This window comes from Galeopterus variegatus, unplaced genomic scaffold (genome assembly GCF_000696425.1).
Source record: "Galeopterus variegatus unplaced genomic scaffold, G_variegatus-3.0.2 Scaffold5901, whole genome shotgun sequence".
Classification (NCBI taxonomy): domain Eukaryota; kingdom Metazoa; phylum Chordata; class Mammalia; order Dermoptera; family Cynocephalidae; genus Galeopterus; species Galeopterus variegatus.
This window is the reverse complement of record NW_007732012.1, coordinates 85,620-105,464: the sequence shown is the minus strand read 5'-3', so window position 1 is coordinate 105,464 and position 19,845 is coordinate 85,620. Positions and strand designations below refer to the sequence as shown.

General features: G+C 40.7%; 1 protein-coding gene across 1 annotated transcript in view; it reads right to left on the bottom strand.

Moving 5' to 3' along the window:
- LOC103605557 (receptor-type tyrosine-protein phosphatase gamma) overlaps positions 1-19,845 on the bottom strand; it is a gene marked incomplete at its 5' end in the record, with an annotated part of 120,124 nt that overhangs the window by 37,423 nt on the left and 62,856 nt on the right. The window contains one exon of the mRNA XM_008590171.1: positions 9,869-9,955. Coding sequence (XP_008588393.1) covers positions 9,869-9,955 — 87 coding nt within the window. The remainder of the gene's footprint in view (positions 1-9,868; positions 9,956-19,845) is intronic.

Below are 19,845 nucleotides of genomic sequence, written 5' to 3'. Positions count from 1 at the left end.
GGAAAGCCAATGGAGGGCTTAAATCTGTGGAGGGACACAGTCTGGTTTGTCTCTTTCATTTTTTTTTTTTTTTTGGTGACCGGTAAGGGGATCGCAACCCTTGGCTTGGTGTTGCCTGCACCGCACTCAGCCAGTGAGCGCACCGGCCATCCCTATATGGCCAGTGCGTCCAGAGTGCTGCTGCGCTCCCAGCGCCGCACTCTCCCGAGTGAGCCACGGGGCCGGCCCTTGGTTTGTCTCTTTCAAAGAGCTCATTTGGTTGCTGCGTGATGATGGATTGTAGGGCAATAAGAATGGAACAAGGAGATTAACCAGGGGGCTATTGTATTCTCACCCAAATACAGACATACAGGCTGTTTTCTGTTTTAAAAACAAAATGAGATCATACTATACACATGTCTCCTTGATAACAAATGTGGACTGATATCTTACTAATATTTGCTTAGTCTTCCATTTCATGGAGGTACTACATTGTTGGTATTTAATTTAACTTGTTCCTTTAATAACTATTTATAGTGGGTCTACTCTGAGCCAGGGACTGAAGAAGATACTAGGTGCTGGCAACTTTTCACTACCCTTAACAAGACTGAGATGTTCCCTTTGCATGTACAAATTCTACATTGTGAGTTTAATACCTATAAAAAGCAGCTGCATATCACATGATATTATATTTTAACTTGCTCATTTCAGAGAAGTCCTGTGAAAAATATTGTTTCTTGACCTTCGGCAGTGTCCAGGAATTTTTAAGCAAAGGCAGGAATTTTGGAGAAAAGGAAAAGAAAACATAAGTTTTAATGCCTCTAAACTTCTAAACTGTGATATGTTCAAAGAGGCAGTATTGTCTCTAGTTTTGAGCTCAGGGGAATGGAGATAGAATTTCTGAAACTGCTCAATTGTGTCACTGAACAAAATTTCAATTTTCTATCTAGGTCCAATTCTCTTTCAACTAAATTACCCTAAAAGTCCCTCCCAACTTAAATAAAACAGATTCCTAGATCACAAAGAGCTATTTTCTAAAATTATAATTTCTTCACAATGAACACTTGTTTATGCAACTACCTTAAAAAGGAAAAACCATGAAGTAGATCATATTTGGAATAAAAAAATATTTATAATTTTAACTACAAATTATAATCCAGTGGATCCCCACCACAAATTTTGTTTCCACCTCTCCTCCTTTACACTTCCCATGCCCCTGAAGGTGCTATCTATAAATTTACACTTTTATACTAAATAGTTTTTTTTTTTTTGTCTTTTTGTCTTTTTTCTGTGTCCGGCAACGGATCGCAACCCTCAGTGTTGCCCCCGTACCGGACCGGGGACCGGCAATGGGATCGCAAGCCTCGGTGTTGCTCCCGCGCCTCGCTCAGCCAGTGAGCGGGAGCCGGTCCGCATGTGGGATCCGAACCCTCGGACGGGAGCGCCGCCGCGCTTCCCAAGCGGCGCACTATCCAGTGCGCCACCGGGCCGGCCCCGTATACTAAATAGTTATTAAAGGAATAAATTAAATTAAATACCAACAATGTAGGACCTCCATGAAATGGAAGACTAAGGAAATACTAGTAATGACAATGTCAATGATCATACCTTTAAGAAACTGAGGCCAGGTAACATTATCATTGGCCTAGTAATGATCTAAATTAGTTATCTTCTGCTTCCCTTAATCTACATTTGCAACATATGTTTTTCTGACATTTTGAGTTTCCCAACTTAGAGAACACCTTAGTTTTGGAGGGTCCTGAAGAATCTCTCTCTCTTTCACAGACATTAGTAAGGTATCAGTCAAATAGTGGATATTAACCAGCAGTGCATATCTCTTTGGTTTAGGGAGCTTTGAAAATACCCATGCTGGATAAGCCCCATCTCTGGTGATTCTAGCTGAGCAAGTCCCTGGGTGGGGCACAGCCCTGTGTATTCTGGGAAAAAAAAAAACTCCCCTGAGGATCCTGGTATGCACTGTCCTCAGTTAAGAACCACAGTGATAGAGGGAAAATGGTTCCTGAGAGTCTCCAGCACTGTCACTAAGAAGCCACTAACAAAATAAACTTAAATGGCAGGTACCATAAAAGTAAGACTAGAATTTCTAGGATCCCATATGGGATAAAAAACAGTAGTTAAGACTTCAAGGGTGTTAACATAATTATCTCAAATGTAGAGAGAAAAACTGTATTGCACATACTGGAATAAGAATGTGAAGGTCTTCTCCATTTCTGTTAGAACCTAAGTTCTCAGAAATAAGATGACATTCTCTTAAGTTGAAACAGTGTCCTGCCAGCCACATTTCTCAGATTACAGAAAAAACTTAAGATTTCTCAAATGAAAGTTTTTCCTTCTAAAGCTACCTTTTAAACCACCTTTGTGGATTGCTCTACTTGTCTGGTAGCAAAGTATATTTTAGTTTCTCTGAAGGAACTGAAGTCGTCAGTATTTACCTCAACATTGGGTAGTTCATGATGTTCTGAATTCCAAGTGTCCTGCCACTTGAACAAATTTGAAAACCATTGTGTGAGATGGTTTCCTAAAACCCACCTCCATCAAGAAAGTACCAAGATACAGTGAGTTACATCAAACATTACTGAACACTCTCAGATGGGAGTGATTCAAACTCAATGAGTGCATAGGATAGAATGAAAATGAAAGGGAGATATGAATGTGTTGGTCCTTAAGTTGGTTGCATTTCTTGCATGCCTATCGCAGAGGAAGCATCTTGCCACACTGGCTGAGAGTCTCCTGTTTAAAGGTGTGCATTTTCATACAACATAGCTCCCAGTGCCACCCAAATGCTTCTGGTGCTTGACCAAAGATGGCCAACATACACATTAGATCTGTGCACATCTGCACAGAAAGTTCTAAGTAGTAAAATGGGAGAGCAAAGTTTGCGTATTACTCTTCATTCATTCACTCCTTTATAGAAAACTAATATGGCCTCATATATTTAAAAAAGATTTCTATAAGAGGCTTGACTAGAAGTCAAGCGGGTAATGTGTGACATCCTCTCCATTAGCTGATCAAGTCTGTGTGGATTCTGATTAGCAGCTCTCTTGGTCTCAAGCCACTCCCCACAGCCATGGTCCAGACCCACAGGCAGTCTGAAGGCCTCATGGTAGGAGGAGTATTCATGTATGCATGAGTCTGGCTTCTAAACAGCCCATAGGACACATGAGGCTTCTGGTCAGGAGCATTAGCTCTAGGACTGAAATTTATGAAAATAACTTTTCATTCTTTCAAATATCAGAGATACTTTGAGGATAGAGACCTTTTCAAAAATCAAAAATTATACTCTTAAGAAAGTAGAGCACACATGTAGGGTACATCTTCTAGTCAGGATGCAGTAAACATGAACGAGTATCAGATGTCAGTTCTAAGTCCTGAGCTCCCACTGAAACATACATACTGCCTGCACATGACAGATTCCTGTGTGTTTAATTGGCTCTCTTGACTAGTGACACTGACACTGACACACATGCACCAGCTGTTCTGACAGTGCTTTATAAGTATTAATAAATATTCAAGTTACAGAGGCTTCCTATTCAAATAAAATGTAGCAAAATACGAAGATAAGCAGAAAATCTCTTGGACCCTTCCACTGCACCCCCCCCCCAAATTTCTTTCCAGGAATCTAACACATTCTTAAGACAGAACCCCCAGAATGACCAAATTTCTGCATGAAGGCCTTCCTTTCTACTGCTTCTATTTTTCCAGATACCTGTTTAGATAACCTCTGATGTGGGCTAATGATTTTCTTACTTCTATCTCCTCTTGCCCCCCTGACAAGAACCTGGAAATAATTTAGATAACCAGTACTTTTCAAAAGCAAAGTGCTGGTCTTGAGTCCAGAAAGACTGAACATTAGAAATATGTGTAGTTAAACTCAACACTGCTGTGTATCAAAAAGACTCCTCAAAAGGCAGGCATCCAAACCTGCTTACAGGAGAGGGGGCTTCTGAGGTCTACGGATATCTAGGTCAACATGTACATCCCTTTAGACAAACTTGAGATGTCACATGTTCTCTTCCAGGGTCCTTGGCTTAGTACAATGACACTGCCCTCAACAATACTATGACTACTAGAGCATGGGCAGGGAGGACGGTCACAACAAGGTTTCCAGACTTGTATGAAAACCTGGAATTACAAATGAACCAAGTGTTAATATAGAGGGATTAGAAACCAAGTCACTGTCTTCAAATTAAGCTCAATGGTTTTATAATCACATTAGGGTGGGAAGTAGTTTGTTAGGAGTGTGCAGCTCAAAATTCTAATTGCAGAATAGAACGGGCAGTTGGCTGAGCTGCTGCTGAATGTTAATTAAGCAATCTTAACTGATTTATAGACTGCCCTCATTTAGATTTACAGTGGCATGCCCGCTAATAATCCCAGTTATTCTCATGCTGTCAAGAACAGAAATCACATTAATATTTACTTTTGTAAAGGGACCTGTTATAGTAACCCTGTACGATAAGAGCCATTTAAAAATAGAAAACTGAAAACGTTCACGTACTTTCAAGTAAGAGGATTGAGAGCCATGTTAAAAAGACATGGATTGATTTATTAGGGTAAAATGTTTCAAAAAACCGAAGTGACAAATACGACAATAGAAGGAAAAGGCTGTGGGTGTTGTTGGGCTTTTCCTCAAAGAGGAGTATCGGTCTGAAATAACTCCAGAGTTCCACCTGTAAAGGAGCCAAATTTAAATTCTAAGTAGAGATTTTTCATGTACAACAATTCATTTGCTATTAATTTTCCTTTACTGCATGTTTTATGTTAAATGATTCAGTTTATAAAACTTACTTTATACTTGTAGCATCTTTTCAGGAAGAGCTCTTCTAGAAAAAGAGATTCAGAAAACAAAATATGCTTCTCGTGGGCATATTTTCCAAACCATAAAAGGGGACATGGGATCTGAAAAATGTGAATATGTTTGGGGGAATAATCAAATGGTATGTTTCACATCAAGGCTGTCCTGGAAATCCTGGGACATATGGTTGTCATACCTAGGGTAAGCAGGGCTTATCAGATGTGAGGGAAGGAAGGGGAAAAGGGAGAGGAAAGAACAAAATCATGCAGAAGATGGATGGGGTGTGAGAGAAGGATGCAGATATGAAACTGAAATGAGAAGATATTTCAAAATATTTTGGATTTCACAGGGGTAGGAGAGATGTTCCAGTCAACTCCTGTTACAGCTGGAAGTGACAAAAATCTGATTCCCGAAGTGAGAAGTTTATTGGATGATTCAAATTGACTGCAATTAACATCTTTAGGAATGTGGGAGAAAATGAACAAATTGTAGACATAAAAGAGTTCTCAAGATAATACACTCTCTTGCTAACACTGTTTGCCAAGAAACACTTGCAGACACCAAGTGACGACTAAAGTATTGGTAATAATTTCCAGGAAATTAGAAAGCAAAGGTTACTTCATAAACCACATTTTGACAACACCAAGAACCTGAACATAGTGGTTTTTATATTGTATTACAGCTGGCTTCGAGGAAGTGAGCTCTGGACAATACTTCCCAAGGCTCCCAGCCATTGCCTAGAAAAGAAGGCTTGAAGACAGGAACTTTGAGGCAGCTGTCTCACTCTTCAGACCCTAGTCTGGAATGTTCTGAACATCTGGACTGAGGCTTGAGGGACTCTCCACCTCATTTGCCACTGTTTGAAGGCACTGATACAATTCCCTGCTGATTTGGGAAGGTTATGGTAACTTGAAGGTCCAATTCATTTTGGGGAGGAGGTAGGAAATAAAATTCACATTTTAAACAAAATGTCAATTTTATTTCCTACACATATTAATCAGTATTTATAATCTAAAATTGTCTGGTAAAAGCCTTTTGGCAACTACTTCTTTCACTAACATACTGATTGACTGTATTTTGCTGTAAGAGGGATATTTTAAGGATCTAATAAGATATTGCATGTCTCTTCACTAAACAGCACCAGATTGTAGTACTTTTTTAAATACTTGGGACAACCTGGGGAAAAAAGTTAATTCAGACATCACACTATCAATGAGGCTAAATTCCAAATGACTTAAGAATTTACTATTAAAATTTGAAACCATAAAAGTACTTTTAAAAAAAGTAACTTCAGAATGGAAAGACTTTCTAACAACAATTCAAAATCTAGACAACAAGAAAATACAGATAAATTTAATTATACAAAATTCAAAGAAGCATCATAAACACAGTTAAAAGGCAAATTAGAAATTGGGAAAAAAAATATTTGCAACCCAGATTACTGATAAGGGATATCTCTCTTGATTAGAAAAAGACTAACAACCCAAAGGAGAAGTGGGCAAAAGATGTAAACAGTTTACAGAAAAAGAAAAACAAATGCCTCAACCTCGCTTATAATGAAAGAAAACACAGGAAAACTACACTGAGACACCATTTCTTTTTCACCTATGAGGTTAGCAAAGATGCCAAAGTTTGACAACACTCTGTACTGCGGAGGCTGTAGGGAAACAGGCATGCTCATCCAGTGCTGACAGAAGCCCAACTTGTATCCCACTGTGGAGGGCAATTTGGCACAATCCATCAAAATTGCAAATGCATGTACCCTGTGACACAGCCAATTCCTTGAACTTATCTTACAGACATACTTATTCACTTGCAAAATGACACATAAAGTTATACACTACAGTGTTGTTTGTAACAACAAAAGACTCACAATCCATCAAAATTGCAAATGCATGTACCCTGTGACACAGCCAATTCCTTGAACTTATCCTACAGACATACTTATTCACTTGCAAAATGACACATAAAGTTATACACTACAGTGTTGTTTGTAACAACAAAAGACGGGAAACAACCAAAATGACCGTCACAGGGAATTGGTTAAATAAATCATGACACGTCTCTACAAAGAAATTCCGTGCTTCTGTAAAAATGAATGAGGAAACAGTGTATGCACAGAGAAAAAGCATGTTGAGTAGGAAATGCCAGGTATATGATAGTGTATGCAGTCTTCTACTGTGTAATGGGGGAAAAGGCGTAGATATTTACAGTTGTTTTCTATATACATAACAATCTCTGGAAGAACAGACAACAAACTAGCAGTAGTGGCTACTTATTTGTGAGCAGGTAGGGAACAGGGTGTGTGGGTGATGGGATGGAGATTTAAGGGTGCATATAATTTTATACTTTTTGATTTGAACCATGTTAAATATTACCTACTCAAAATATAAATTTTGAAATACTTGGGTAAATACTTGGGTCTGATTTTTATTGTTTTTTCCTCTCCTTTCTGGGTGGGGGGAGGTGAGGTGGATAATCAGCTGCCCAGTCTTGTAGCAGTTGTCCTGCCTTTAGCAATCCTCTCCACCCTGCACCTCAGCCCGCACAGTCCCCTTCTTTCCTGCTGTGGGAGAAGACTGTTTGGGCTAAGTGTAGTTAAACAAAAGGGGTAGAAGGATAATGCCACATTAGGTTAATGGGCACAACTTTGTAACAGTGCTTGTAGCTGTTTGGAGGACTGTAATTTAGGTATCTTTGGGTGCTTTTTTTTTCTGATTCCTGGCCACAGTTTGGATGGAGATGCAGGCCAGGAGAGGATACAAGAGTGGGCAGAGAGAGGCAAAGGTGGGAGACAGAGAGGTTGGTGGAAGTTCTTCCCCTGATCATTCCAACCTCCTGCAGAAGCCTGGCAGAGGTGGTGGTGGGGCACCCTGCCTTCCAGAAGGATTTTTATGGAGCAGCAACAGGATGGAAATAAGTGAGGAGGCAGTAGCAAAAGTGCCTCAGGAGAGAGAAGGGAGAAGGGGAGGAGGAAGTGGTCTTAAACATACAGAACCCTCAAGGGGATGAGGAATTGTGAGCCCTGGAGGAACAGAGTAAGGCAGGGTAGCCAGCACAAGGAAGAGCAGAGACTTTGAGCCCCTGAGGACAGAATCTACATCTGGCCCATCTCTTCCTCACGTAGGAGTTAGCACAGCCCACCAAGTGTGGTGAGGAGAAGGGTTCCTGCTCAGAACTCAGACCACTGGGGCAGAAGTCCCAACTCAGTCAATTAAGCAGGGTAGCCTAGCCAAGTAACTTAATTTCTTAGAACCTCAGTTCCCTCATCTTCTCAATGGGACAATATATTTCACACATGAAGCATTTTGCATATGCTACCTCCTTTAATCTTCAGAACCACCCCATGAAAAGGAGTTATCATTAGGACCCATTTTCTAGATGAGGAAATTGAGGCTCAAAGAGATTTCTGGTTACAGGGCCAGGAAGTGGTAGAGCTGCAATTAGAACCCACATCTCTCTGATCCAAAGTCTGTCTTTTTAGCTACTACACTATTAAAAAAGGTAAACTATATGATTCACAATCGGATGAATTCTATAAATATTTGTACTTTCCAAAGATGGCTCCAAACTCCTAGACCTAGATGAAACGGACTTTGCTTCTCCTAGTTTCCCCTTACTCAGAAGTGGAGAAGACACCAGAGGGACTGAGTGCCTCATAACAAACTACAGTTGCTAGGCATCTCTCTGATGATCAAAAATATGTCTGCGACATGCCCACTCTCATATTGGGGGCCAAGTACATAAATGTAGCAGGGTACAGCATCATTTCTGGAGAGGACCAAGAAATTGGATGTGCATTTATCTTTGGGCTATCTATGAGGTGATGCTGGCTCTTTAAGGCGTTACACTCAAAAACACATTATATTTATAATAGACTGGGTGTGAACGTTAGGTATTTAAGTGATGTTCAAGGTCTCCCCGTCTTAAGATTAGATCTTTGAATCCAAAACTATATAGAGGGGTTGCTATTTTAGTTTTTACTCTTGGAGTTTTGAAAATATGTTAGAAATTGAAGACTTCAGTAGGTAAAAAGAGAAAATAAAAAGAGATCACAGAATAATTACCAGTTACCAGTGTCAGCAGTTATTGCCTTCCCTACAAGGCCAAAATTGTACTGTATAACTTAAAAGAAGATAGATCATGAACTTTATTATTAATGTCAATTCCTGTATCATACCTTCTCAAATATCATAAGTATATCTGATTTAATGGATGGATATCTAAAATTTCATCTCAATAATCTGATTTATCCACAACAAATAAAGACAAATCATTCCATGTAAAAATTCTAAGTTTCCATGTAAAGATTCTAAGATTCATTGAATGTAAAAAGGGACTCCTCAGGATATAATAGAGATTAGTGAATCAGCCTAATTAGCAATTTAATATTAAAAGATTATATTAACATTAAATAGTTTGCCTAAGATAAGCCTTAAAAAAATATTATGAAGAGGCTCAAGAGTGGTGATTAAAATTGTGCAATCATGACTTCCATTTAGTATAAATCTTTCCAAGACAATAATTTTTCCAAGTATTCAAACTACCTAAAATTCATGTGCTTTTATTTATTTACTTTTAAAAATTTCACCCTTGTTATGGAAAAACATATGGTATGTATCCACATTTGCTCACTTCTCTCTTCTCTTCCTACTCTTCATCCCTAACTTATCTCTAAATTTAGTTTTCTAAAAGATATTTTTCACTTATAAGACTAAATGCATGCATTATATATATATTTTTAAAAACTCTAAAACATGCAAATATCTGAAATTTTAGAAATAAAATGGATGCAACACACAGACACAAACATAGAGCACCCCCACTACGTAACAACCTAAAAACAACAAACATCCCCCAAAACTGCAAAATAAAGCAAGGCAAGCACAAACGGGACATACTTAACTGGTACCAGCTATCCACAAGCTGAATTGATATTTACAAGTCTTACTTTTGGGAGTTGAGGTAGAACAGATGAGTTTCAGCATTGGGCTGTCTAGAAGACTTTAATCCCCATGGCAACAAAACAAAAATTTGGCAAGCCAGTCCCAGCCATCAAGACCCCCCCCTCACCTGCTCCCCTTCTCTCCTCTCTCCCCAGAAGAAGGCACTTCATGGAAACGTCTGGGAAAGCCCTTGGACTTTATTTTGTTACACCCTCTAAATGGATAAAAAACAAAAGAGAACAGGTGTAGAAGGCAGTATTTTCAATTGGCCACCAAGAGTTCCACATAAACACCCTCCCTCCCCTCTAACACAGACATACCCTGTCATCAGGCCTCATTTAGGACATTTTCAAAAGATGATGCTTATACACAAAGGTGGCTGGTTTTAATTAAGGTCTTTTATGCTGAGGTATGAAATACAAAATGGGAACTTTGCCCATAAAAGTCATCTTTACATATTGGAAGCCTGATTTATTTCTGGTGTTAATGGAAGGTAAGGATATCACAAACACACGATGACCTTTCTCATTCACATTCCTACTTTTCCACCTTTGACACACTGCCCTGGCAAAGAGAATGGCTGAAAATGCCATTGAAATAAACAGACTTGGCAGAAATCTACTGAGGACCATTTGGGCCTCCCTTCTGCCACAAATTTCTCTGAATTTCATGCCATTAGACAAATCTGGGATTTTGTCTTTTCCCCATGTATTCCTCTTATCTTGGGACACTTTCCTGATTCATGATACAGACTGTAGAATATATAGGAGGCACCTCAGAGAGATGGGGAAAGGAGCTGGCAAGTTATTACTATATGTTAAGTCCTATATTTAGTTTCCCCTTAAAAATTAAGTAACTGTAGCATCTGAGTGTTGACTGTAAAATTTGGAAGATGCACTTTTGTCATACAAGAACACATGAAAGTGTTTATTTAAGTATATTTAATCCCCCAAACCATCTAGGCTGTAGGATTTCAGGCTGAACTGATTTCTATTCTTTCCAAACTCTGTTGCTAGAACACCAATGACAAACTCAGGCATGTAGACATTCTCTTTTTGGGAATCTCTTTTGAATTTCACACAGACCTCTGAAGTCAGATATGTAGTCAAAAAGAAGTTAACATTTTGTTATCTTCTGAGTCACCTGGTGGCTTTTTACTTCTAGGAATGGGCATTCTCTATTTCTTGAGTGTTAGGTTTTTCTTCTCCCTTAATACAAGCTTTCTTTTATTTTTATAATTATTAGATTCTATATTGGGTAAAAGTGCTTGGCACAAGAACCAAAATTTGGAGAAACCAAAACTTGGGGATAGGATTTAAAAAGGGGAGAGATTGCTGTAATTCAGAACTTCTTGTCTCCCTCTATGGAGTACTTTCTGGAACTACAATGACTGTCCTCCAAATATCACGAATATACTCAGTGTGGCTACATTAATCTGAAGAAATCACGAGTGTGTTGGAATGTTTTTATAAATTTTCATAAAAACTTGAAATTTGCAGCTTCCAAAAATATTTAGACTTTTTCTCAACCCTTAGCCCTAACTCTGAATTCTGCCAGATTCACTCTTTCAGGAATTTTGGAGCTGAGCCGGCTATCTCTGCAGCTTTTCCTCACACACAATCACAGGCGCTTAAAACTACCACCCGTAACTGACAACACTTTGCTGAGAAGCAAATGCCATACAATCAATAACTAATATCTTGAATAACCAATGGGGCTACCTGAGCAAACTGACAGAACAAATATAATCAACCCTGGGAGAGAAGACATTTAATTCTGAGAAATCCAAAGAAAGGTGGTTGTTACCTAGAATAGACTAAGCATAGTAGTATCCCTTTCTGAAAACTGAGCTTGATTTAAAAATTCATCCATCCACCACTTGCCTAACAGAATCAGTCCCATCTTTCAAGTATCATGGAACATGTTTAAATGGCAACCTTTAGCAGTGAATCTCTCCCTGCTTTTGTCTAATGACTATGTGTTAGCCTGTTCCAAGAGCTTCGACTGCCATCTCAGGGCCAACTCGACAGCAGGGGGCCGGTTACTATAACAACTGACAGCTCTTGTGAATTCTGAAAGCCCCCTGAGTAGCCATTTGGGAAACAGTTATTGAGCAAAAAGTTGCCTGGGATGGCAGCATTAGCTGCCACGTGACCCAGATCTCCCTGCACACAGTTACATGGAGAAAGAAAAAAAAAGGGTGTCTACCTCCAGGAACAGCTGGGGAACTCAAAAGGCTCCCCACCCCCATCCCTCTTAGCATCTCAGGGCGAGACAGTTTAACAACCACAGTGTCATCATAAACTTGAACCCTTTGAGGCAAGCCATATTTTGGCATCACGAAATGTGCATTAGCTCTCCCCACTGGCTTAACACATTGTCAGGCTTTGAAGAGTTGAGTTGTAGGAATATTCCTAATGATAAAAAAAAAAAATTCTTAAAATATGCCCACAGATACAGATTCCAGGAAGAAATGGGTGGCACAGGCAGTCAGCAGTTTTAAAAGAAAAAAAATGATGCCCAGTACACCTGTGATCCAGTGAATGTCTGTTTGGAGAAAGAAAAAGGTGATCACACAAAGCCACCAAAAATTATGACTTGGAAGTTCAGATTTTTCTAGACTTGAGCAAAGTTTTATAAAAACCTACCTTTTGATTCTCATTCTCTCCCTCAGCACAAGGGGACACTGAGCAACTAGAACTGACCCAGTGATTTTGTCCTTGCAGGATCCCCTAGAAAAGAATCTGGTTCTACCCATTAAAAGTGGACTTTTCTTTGCATAGAGGAAGGGCAATTTGAAGGAGTTTGCCTTCTGGCAGTACTGAATGCACCATGATTGGGTGCTCCTAGGTCATCTCCTATGCAGTGCCTCATCCTGTGACAGTGTCCTTTTCAGCACTTGTCCTTTTTCTTTGTTTTGTGAAAATCACAGCCCAAACAACCTCTTCTCTGAAAAGCCCTCCCTGGCTCCCTCTCCATTCCACTGAACTCTGGCTGTGGTCAGTCTCTCCTAGAGCATGCTGTTTCCCTTTATCACCAAGGCAACCCAGGGGAATGCAGATTCAGCCACCCACAGGGGCCAGGCAGTGAACAGTAGACAGGGCAGAGACTGGCACTGTGAGCAAGTGCCCCTCACAAAGGGACCATCACAGTCAGCTCCATCTAGCCACCAGTTCCACAAGGGAACATGAGAACAATGTTGCTAGACCTTCCAGTTTACCACAAGAACCCATACAGCTGGGGTTTTAAGTCAAACCTTCCTTTTTTCAAAATAATTAAAAATTCTAAAAACAACGTGTCAGCTAAATAAAACCTGTCTGGAGGCCACTGTCTGAAGTTTCTGACTTCTATTTGGGATAACCTTTACCTGCTTATCTCCTCCACTATGCTATGAGCTCCTTTAAGACAGGACTCTGTCCTCATGGGATTGCTAGTGCCTGATACAAGCTGATTGCTTAGGAAATGCTGAATGAATGACGAATAAAGGAAGGAATCAACAGGCCAGACATGAAGGGTCTTGGGTCAACAAAACAAAACTGCAGATGTGAGAAACTCCAAAACTTATGAGCTGTACGATCCTGGGCAAGTCATTTCCCCTCTGGAGACTCTTTCCTCTCTGGGGACAAGGGCAATGCAGTCCCTGGTGCCTTGCCTACCACACAGGGCTGCTGGAGGATTAAATAATGTAACATGAGCTTTGTATGAATTCAGTCATTTTGGGTGGTTGTTATTAGTGGTGTTTCTCCTTTGCTGTCTCTTAGAAGCCACCTGCACGGGAGAAATCATTCTTATGCCCATGTCCTTTGTGACTTTGCTAGGGTGAAAGGAGGCAAACACCTACACCAAATCCAGTCATGAGCATTAAACTTGGAAGTGTCGGCTGCTAGAGCAGATGGGTGAAGAATGTGCGCCTGGGCTCGCAGCAGTTCTGAGTGTCATTGTTGCTACCGTGGGAATACAGGAGGGATCCGCGTTCCAGTGAGGCACATGTGGTCAGTAATTCCGCGAACAAGAGAGGGGTGTTACCACATGCCCACACTCGACTTTCACATGCATCTGTTTGTTTGCCTGAGCCTCCATTATGCCAACACAAATCCCCCACACATTTGCGGTTTGCATCTCTTCATATTTATTACACTCTGTCTCCTACTGAACATCCAGGGAAGAAAAAAATTGCAATGTCAACAAAACTCACTTGTTTTCATGAACAGCATTCTTAATGAGGAGGCACCAACACATGGCAAAATTTATGAAAATTTAAAGATGGGACTCAGAGTAAAAGGGAGACCTTTTCCTATCTGCATATGTGGCTAAATTGGTGTTGACTGATTTATCACAGAATACAGATGGCTCGGTCATGTGCTGAAGAGGGACGTACGTACATTTACCAGACCATAAAATTCTTCCAACACCAAACTTTAATAAACCTGGGTCAGATACTACAATTTCCACGTAGAAAATTTCCAGTTTTCTGTTTCAGAATCTGTGCAGGTAGCTCAGCTCTATCTAAATCTGGGAAATAAAGTTGCTCTATACTTCATAATTCCATCTAATTAAAGATGCTAAATTTATCATTTAGGTAACTAGCACTAATCAGCTAGGACTAAGACAGACCAAATAGGTTATATTATTCAACATCGATATCTTCTCAAGGTAATGGAACTGTAACTAAGTGTATACACCATTAGTCAGCTTCCAGAACACCTGAAAGTATAGCTGGTCCCCTAAAATTTTCTTCCACATGATTCTGGCAAATCCAAACCATAGGTTGGTTTATATCTAGCTTTCCAAACCAGTCTGCCACCACCGTTAGAAGGTGGTATAACAGCTAAGATATTTCCTTTTCATGGAGTGTCTTTTCAACATGCAAAGAGGCACTATAAAAGCAGGTGGTGGAAGGAAGTGAATGCCTCCAGGCATGCTATTCTTCATCCAGGCAAGATAATGTAATGGTTAGGACAGTGGGCTATGAAGTCACATTGGCTGAATTCAAGTCCAGGATCCACCAAAGATTAATGCTGTGACTTGGGCATGTCACCTGATCTTACTAAGCCTCAGCTTTCTGATCTGCAAAATGGAGGTAATACTACTAATCACTTCCTGGGATCTGTATGCTGATTAAGTGGGGATGTAATCTGCTGAGCAGATATCTGGTACAGTGAATATTCAATAAAAAACAAACTCAAAATATCTTGTAATACTCACAATTCTAAGCAGAAACTGATGTCTTGCTCACAGTAGCTAAGCTATTCTACAGCAAAGCTGATAAACAAGTTGCATGCTCTAGCACACTGATTGGACACCCAGCATGTAACTCCTCTCCCAGCATCTACCTTAAATAATGCAAATAAAAAGTAAACCTTCCAAAAAAATTTCCTCTTCTTTCTGAGTGGCAGCAGCTGTGCTGCTCCAAGTCTTCTCAGAATGTCAGCCCGTAAGTGCCATATAAACAACTTATCTTAGTAAGGCAGGGGATCTGGAGCTCTTGGAAAGTGCTTTCTGACTATAGTAATTCAGAGGTGTGTTTTCTTACCAGCTTGATTAGTAAAGCCAAAATGGCACACTTCAAAAACTACTGAATTGATTTCTTCTCCCTCATTTTCAATAGCTCTGAACCATTTTTAATTGCTCTGAATCATTTGCAATAGCTCTGAACCATTGCGTGGTTGATATGGACTGCAGTATTTATAAGGCACACAACAGGGTGCCATTTACAAAATGAGGCAACCTGTAATGTTAGCTGTTTTTATTTTTATTAGCTGCCCCACAACCCTGCCCCCTGTCCAAAATCACTTTGCATGCATTTCTTCCTAGCTTCATAGCAACTTGTGCATTGTTACGGATTCTGGTTCCTACATCTCTTCCAGGCAGACCTTTGCAAGGAACATTAAAGGAAGAACTATAGCATCATACCTGTAACATCTCAGTTAATAATATTTAAAAATAAATTTCTCCCTGAAGATCCACGTTGCTGCCTGTAAAAATGCTACTGAAATAGTCCCCAATGGGACTCTGTATATCTGAGGTCTCTACCGCTATTTTTTAGTTTCAGACAAATTGGAAGTAACGAGATGAACGATTGTTAGTTAGTCCTTTCAGGAAACATACTCTTAACCCAGTGATGCCTATTGATCTAAATATTTAAGGATACTTGGAGCAGTGCTTCATAAATACCTTTGTGCTCCCCTACCTCATCTGTGTCACTGGAGTTGTGCGATCACTTGTGGCCAGTAGTGAGCAAATGGGAGTGAAGGATTCTACTTCCCGGCCAAGCAGTGGAGAGCTGGGTGCCTCCTTGATTTCTCTAGCCCTGCTGCAGTGATCTGGGGGACATGTGCTCCAGAAACAGGAGCCACTGGTGGAGGAGGGCTGCCCAACCTTGTCAGACTTCACATGGGTGAGAAATAAACCTTTGTGTGTTGTGAGGCCACTGGGGAGCTGGGGTATGTCTGCTGCAGCTGCAAATGGCACAGCCAACCTGAATTAATGAGGCTGGACACTGGGCTTCGCAGTAGTTTCCCTGGGGGTAGGGGGTGGGGTCATGTCTTTAACCTAGTTACTTAGGGATGTCCTCCTCTGGAATTGCCTTTAGGCCAATTAGAAGCATCCCCCAAACCAATTTCATTAACTTTATAATAACCCCTTGCCTTTTTTTGGCCCAAAGTGGTTCTGCTCAGTTGGCTAACCTACATTTACACTATATTTAGCTTCAAACAGATAACTTTTAGCTATTTCTAGGATAAAGATTTTGCACAACTGAGATCATCCAGAAGAATGAAGTTAAAAAGATTATTCCAAAAGTTATCTTCAAGCATAGTTTATGTCCTAGACATACTGGAAATTGTGTATAGCTACAGTGTGATTACATGTAAGGGACAACATTCACTTAGATCTTTAAATTTGATTTGCTTTACTAAAAAAACCAATTCTTTTTAGGCACACCAGGCCCCAGAATTAAATTCCTATTTTTCCTTGAAGTCAGACCTGGTATAATACCACAGCAAACGTCTGCACATGGACCATATGCCAGGAACCAGAACAAGCATTTCCCACAGCTTGTGCTGGATCCTAAATGTAGCCCCAGTGGCACAATTCTTGACCCCATTTTGCAGATGAGGAAACTGAAGCTGGTGAAGTCTTAGTCTAAGTCAGTGTTTCTCAACCCATTTTTCACTGGTATTTGCCTTAGGGGGCCTTTATAGACATTTTTCCCTAATCGCCCACTCCCAATGTAATTTTAATACCACTAGTACGCAGATGTACTATAGGTATATCTGTGCTTTATACACAAAATAAGTAAGTTTTCCCACCTCCCCAGAGCCAATTTTTACCCCGTTGGGGATGTTGACACCCCTGTTAAGAATACACACTGTATGGCTACACAGGTAGTGAGTGTGGTGGAACTTGGCACCAAATCCAGGCTGTGTGACTCTGGGCCCGTTTTCCTACTTCACCACTTAGCAGTATAGCCTCTTTCTGATCTTGCCCTCCTGCAACTTCGGCACCTTCAGTCATCCTCATGGTAAAGCACATATCCCTTCGGGTGGCATCCAGGGCCTTCACGATCCGGCCCTTGCTGTCACCACACTCTGCTCTCATATGCTGTTCCCACCAACACTGAACTGCGTGTGTCTGCTTGCAGGAGGCCAGGCTTTCTCTCTTCAGCCTCATTCCTCCATACCCTCTTCAACTGGCTGCCTGTGCATCAACACCCAGCTTGGACATCAGATCCTCCAGGGGGACTTTCATGACCCCAATCCCCCTCTCAGGCTGGGCTGAAGCCCTGCCTATTGCTCTCATAGCAACATGGACTTACCTTTCTCCAAACTCATCCACTCTATTATATTTACTCCTCTGTCTCTTCCAATGCACTGTGAGGCAAAGGGACCTCACCCTTGAATCACCAGGCCCAGCATAATGTAGGGGCAGGAATTCTGTAAGCATTGCACACACAGTAGGAACCTGCACATGGGTCCAATGCCCATGCAATAGAAACAGGTTTATAATTTCTTAAATAACAGTCCACTTAGCTGAGCCTTCTAAACTACATGGCAATGACTTCTGGGCTCCAGAATTAAACATAAGACCTAGCCCAACAAGAGTATTCCATCCTTCTGGCCACCAGAAGACTCTGGGGATGGACAAATGACCTGAGTCAGTCATACGAGATGCCATCTTGGGACTTAACTGAAGTATTAGAGAAAAGAAATTCCCTTTCCAGTGGGATGTCCAGATGTAAGTCTGACGTGAGCCAGAGGCCACCATATGGAAACAGTAAGAGGGCCTACTTAAGAGAGAAGACCACACAGAGAGCAGATCCTGGAGACTGAGAGTAAGAGAAGCAGACAGACCAAATCAGCCAAGCCCTGATGTCCTTGTTCCACCTTCTGAATCCAGCCAGGCCTGATGCTCCTGAATCAATATTCAATTCCATGAGTCAACAAACTTTGACCCGCTGTGCTTAAAGCAGTTTGAAATGAATTTCTGTCAATTCCAACAGAAAATGGTTCTGACCAACACAACGGATGACCATCTGCCACACTGCTTGGGCCACAGCAGGCATTCAACAAATGTTAGTTCCCTTTCTCTTTCCTGGCCAAAGGAAGCAGATCAAAGAAAGGAGATAGTAATAGTACTTACCTTTCAGATTTTTTGAAAGAATCATATGAGACTGTGCCATTGAAGTGCTTGGCATAGTGCCTGGCACTCAAAAAGGACTTGCTGAACATTCTCAAGCACCAACATCATTGTATAGTGGGAGACTTCAGGAGAGGCAGAATTCAGAAAACTTGGGTTTAATTTTCCACTATTTCATGAACCCATTAAATTGCAGTGTCAACAACTCCGAGTGAACACACTCAGAATCCAGAACAATAGCTGCAAAGGATCAGTCCTTGGTTATGATAGAAATTGCTGCCACAGTGAGCTGGTGTGAAGCCCCGGGTGCCAGTCCTGCCACCTGAGGAAATATTCCAGAAGGTTTTGATCTGCCTCAATGCTCTACTTATGTCAAGTCTGTTTGCCAATCATCCACTCTCACTGTGCCTCAAAAGGCAAATGAGAAGCACTGTTGTTCTAGCTTCAAAACTGCATTGCCAAAAAGAAACATTTGTCCCTTCTTTATTTACCAAGTTTCTACGTGTGCTCCCTAATGTATCCTTCTTTCACGTTTAAAAAAAAAAAAAGTTGGACAGAAAAAAGGTCCTGTCCCTTCTAGGTTGTTCTCATGCTTAGCCAACTCATCCACTTAACACTAATTCACTCATAATTTCCTTGCTCTGTAAGAATGTTCTCCTTCACACTCATTTTTGTGCTACTGGCATTAGGAGTTTGATAAAATCTCAAATCCAGAACCTCCTGGATGAAGTTTAAAGCTCTGGTTACTTTAAACCAAACTTTGGGAAAAAATACATAAACATTATAAAAATATTTTAGATATGAACTATTAATATATTATTCAATTAATATTTTCCACTTGTATTCACTGTTTTTCAGAAGTATAAACAGTTGTCATTTTCCATAGGGAAAATACACCCTGAATGGAAGGATTTTAAAGATACCTTTACTACATTACACAGCCCTTTTCTACAAGAAGCTTGCAATAAACGCTTATGTTTTGGCTGGTCTGGTATCTATGCCTGCTTGGTTCATGATCTTTCTTGGTCACAGTGATCTGTTCAAGGGTGGGCAGAGGACCAAAGGTGGACCAATGAGAAACAGTCCTGAAGTTTTCCCTAGAACTGCTTGGTACAGGTGCTTCCTTGAACTGGGATTGCAAAAGTAGGATCACCCAGCCTAGGGCAGCTGTGGGGCCTCTCTGCTCCCATGTGGGGAGAGTCTGACAAAAACCACATAGCACTGAGCAAAGACAACAGCTGGCCATACAGACCTTTGTTACTTTATATGCCCAGTTAAACTCACATTAGGCAGTCCCAATTTACCAAAGGGCTTTAGACAAATATTTGTTTGCAAACCACTTTCTCCTGGAGAAAGGATGGCATGGAGGTGAATCTGGTGTTTTCATGCTCATCCCTGTACACAATGTACTTCACAATCAAGCTGGTCTGCAGCACCAACAGTCCTATAGTGACTGTCAGTCACATG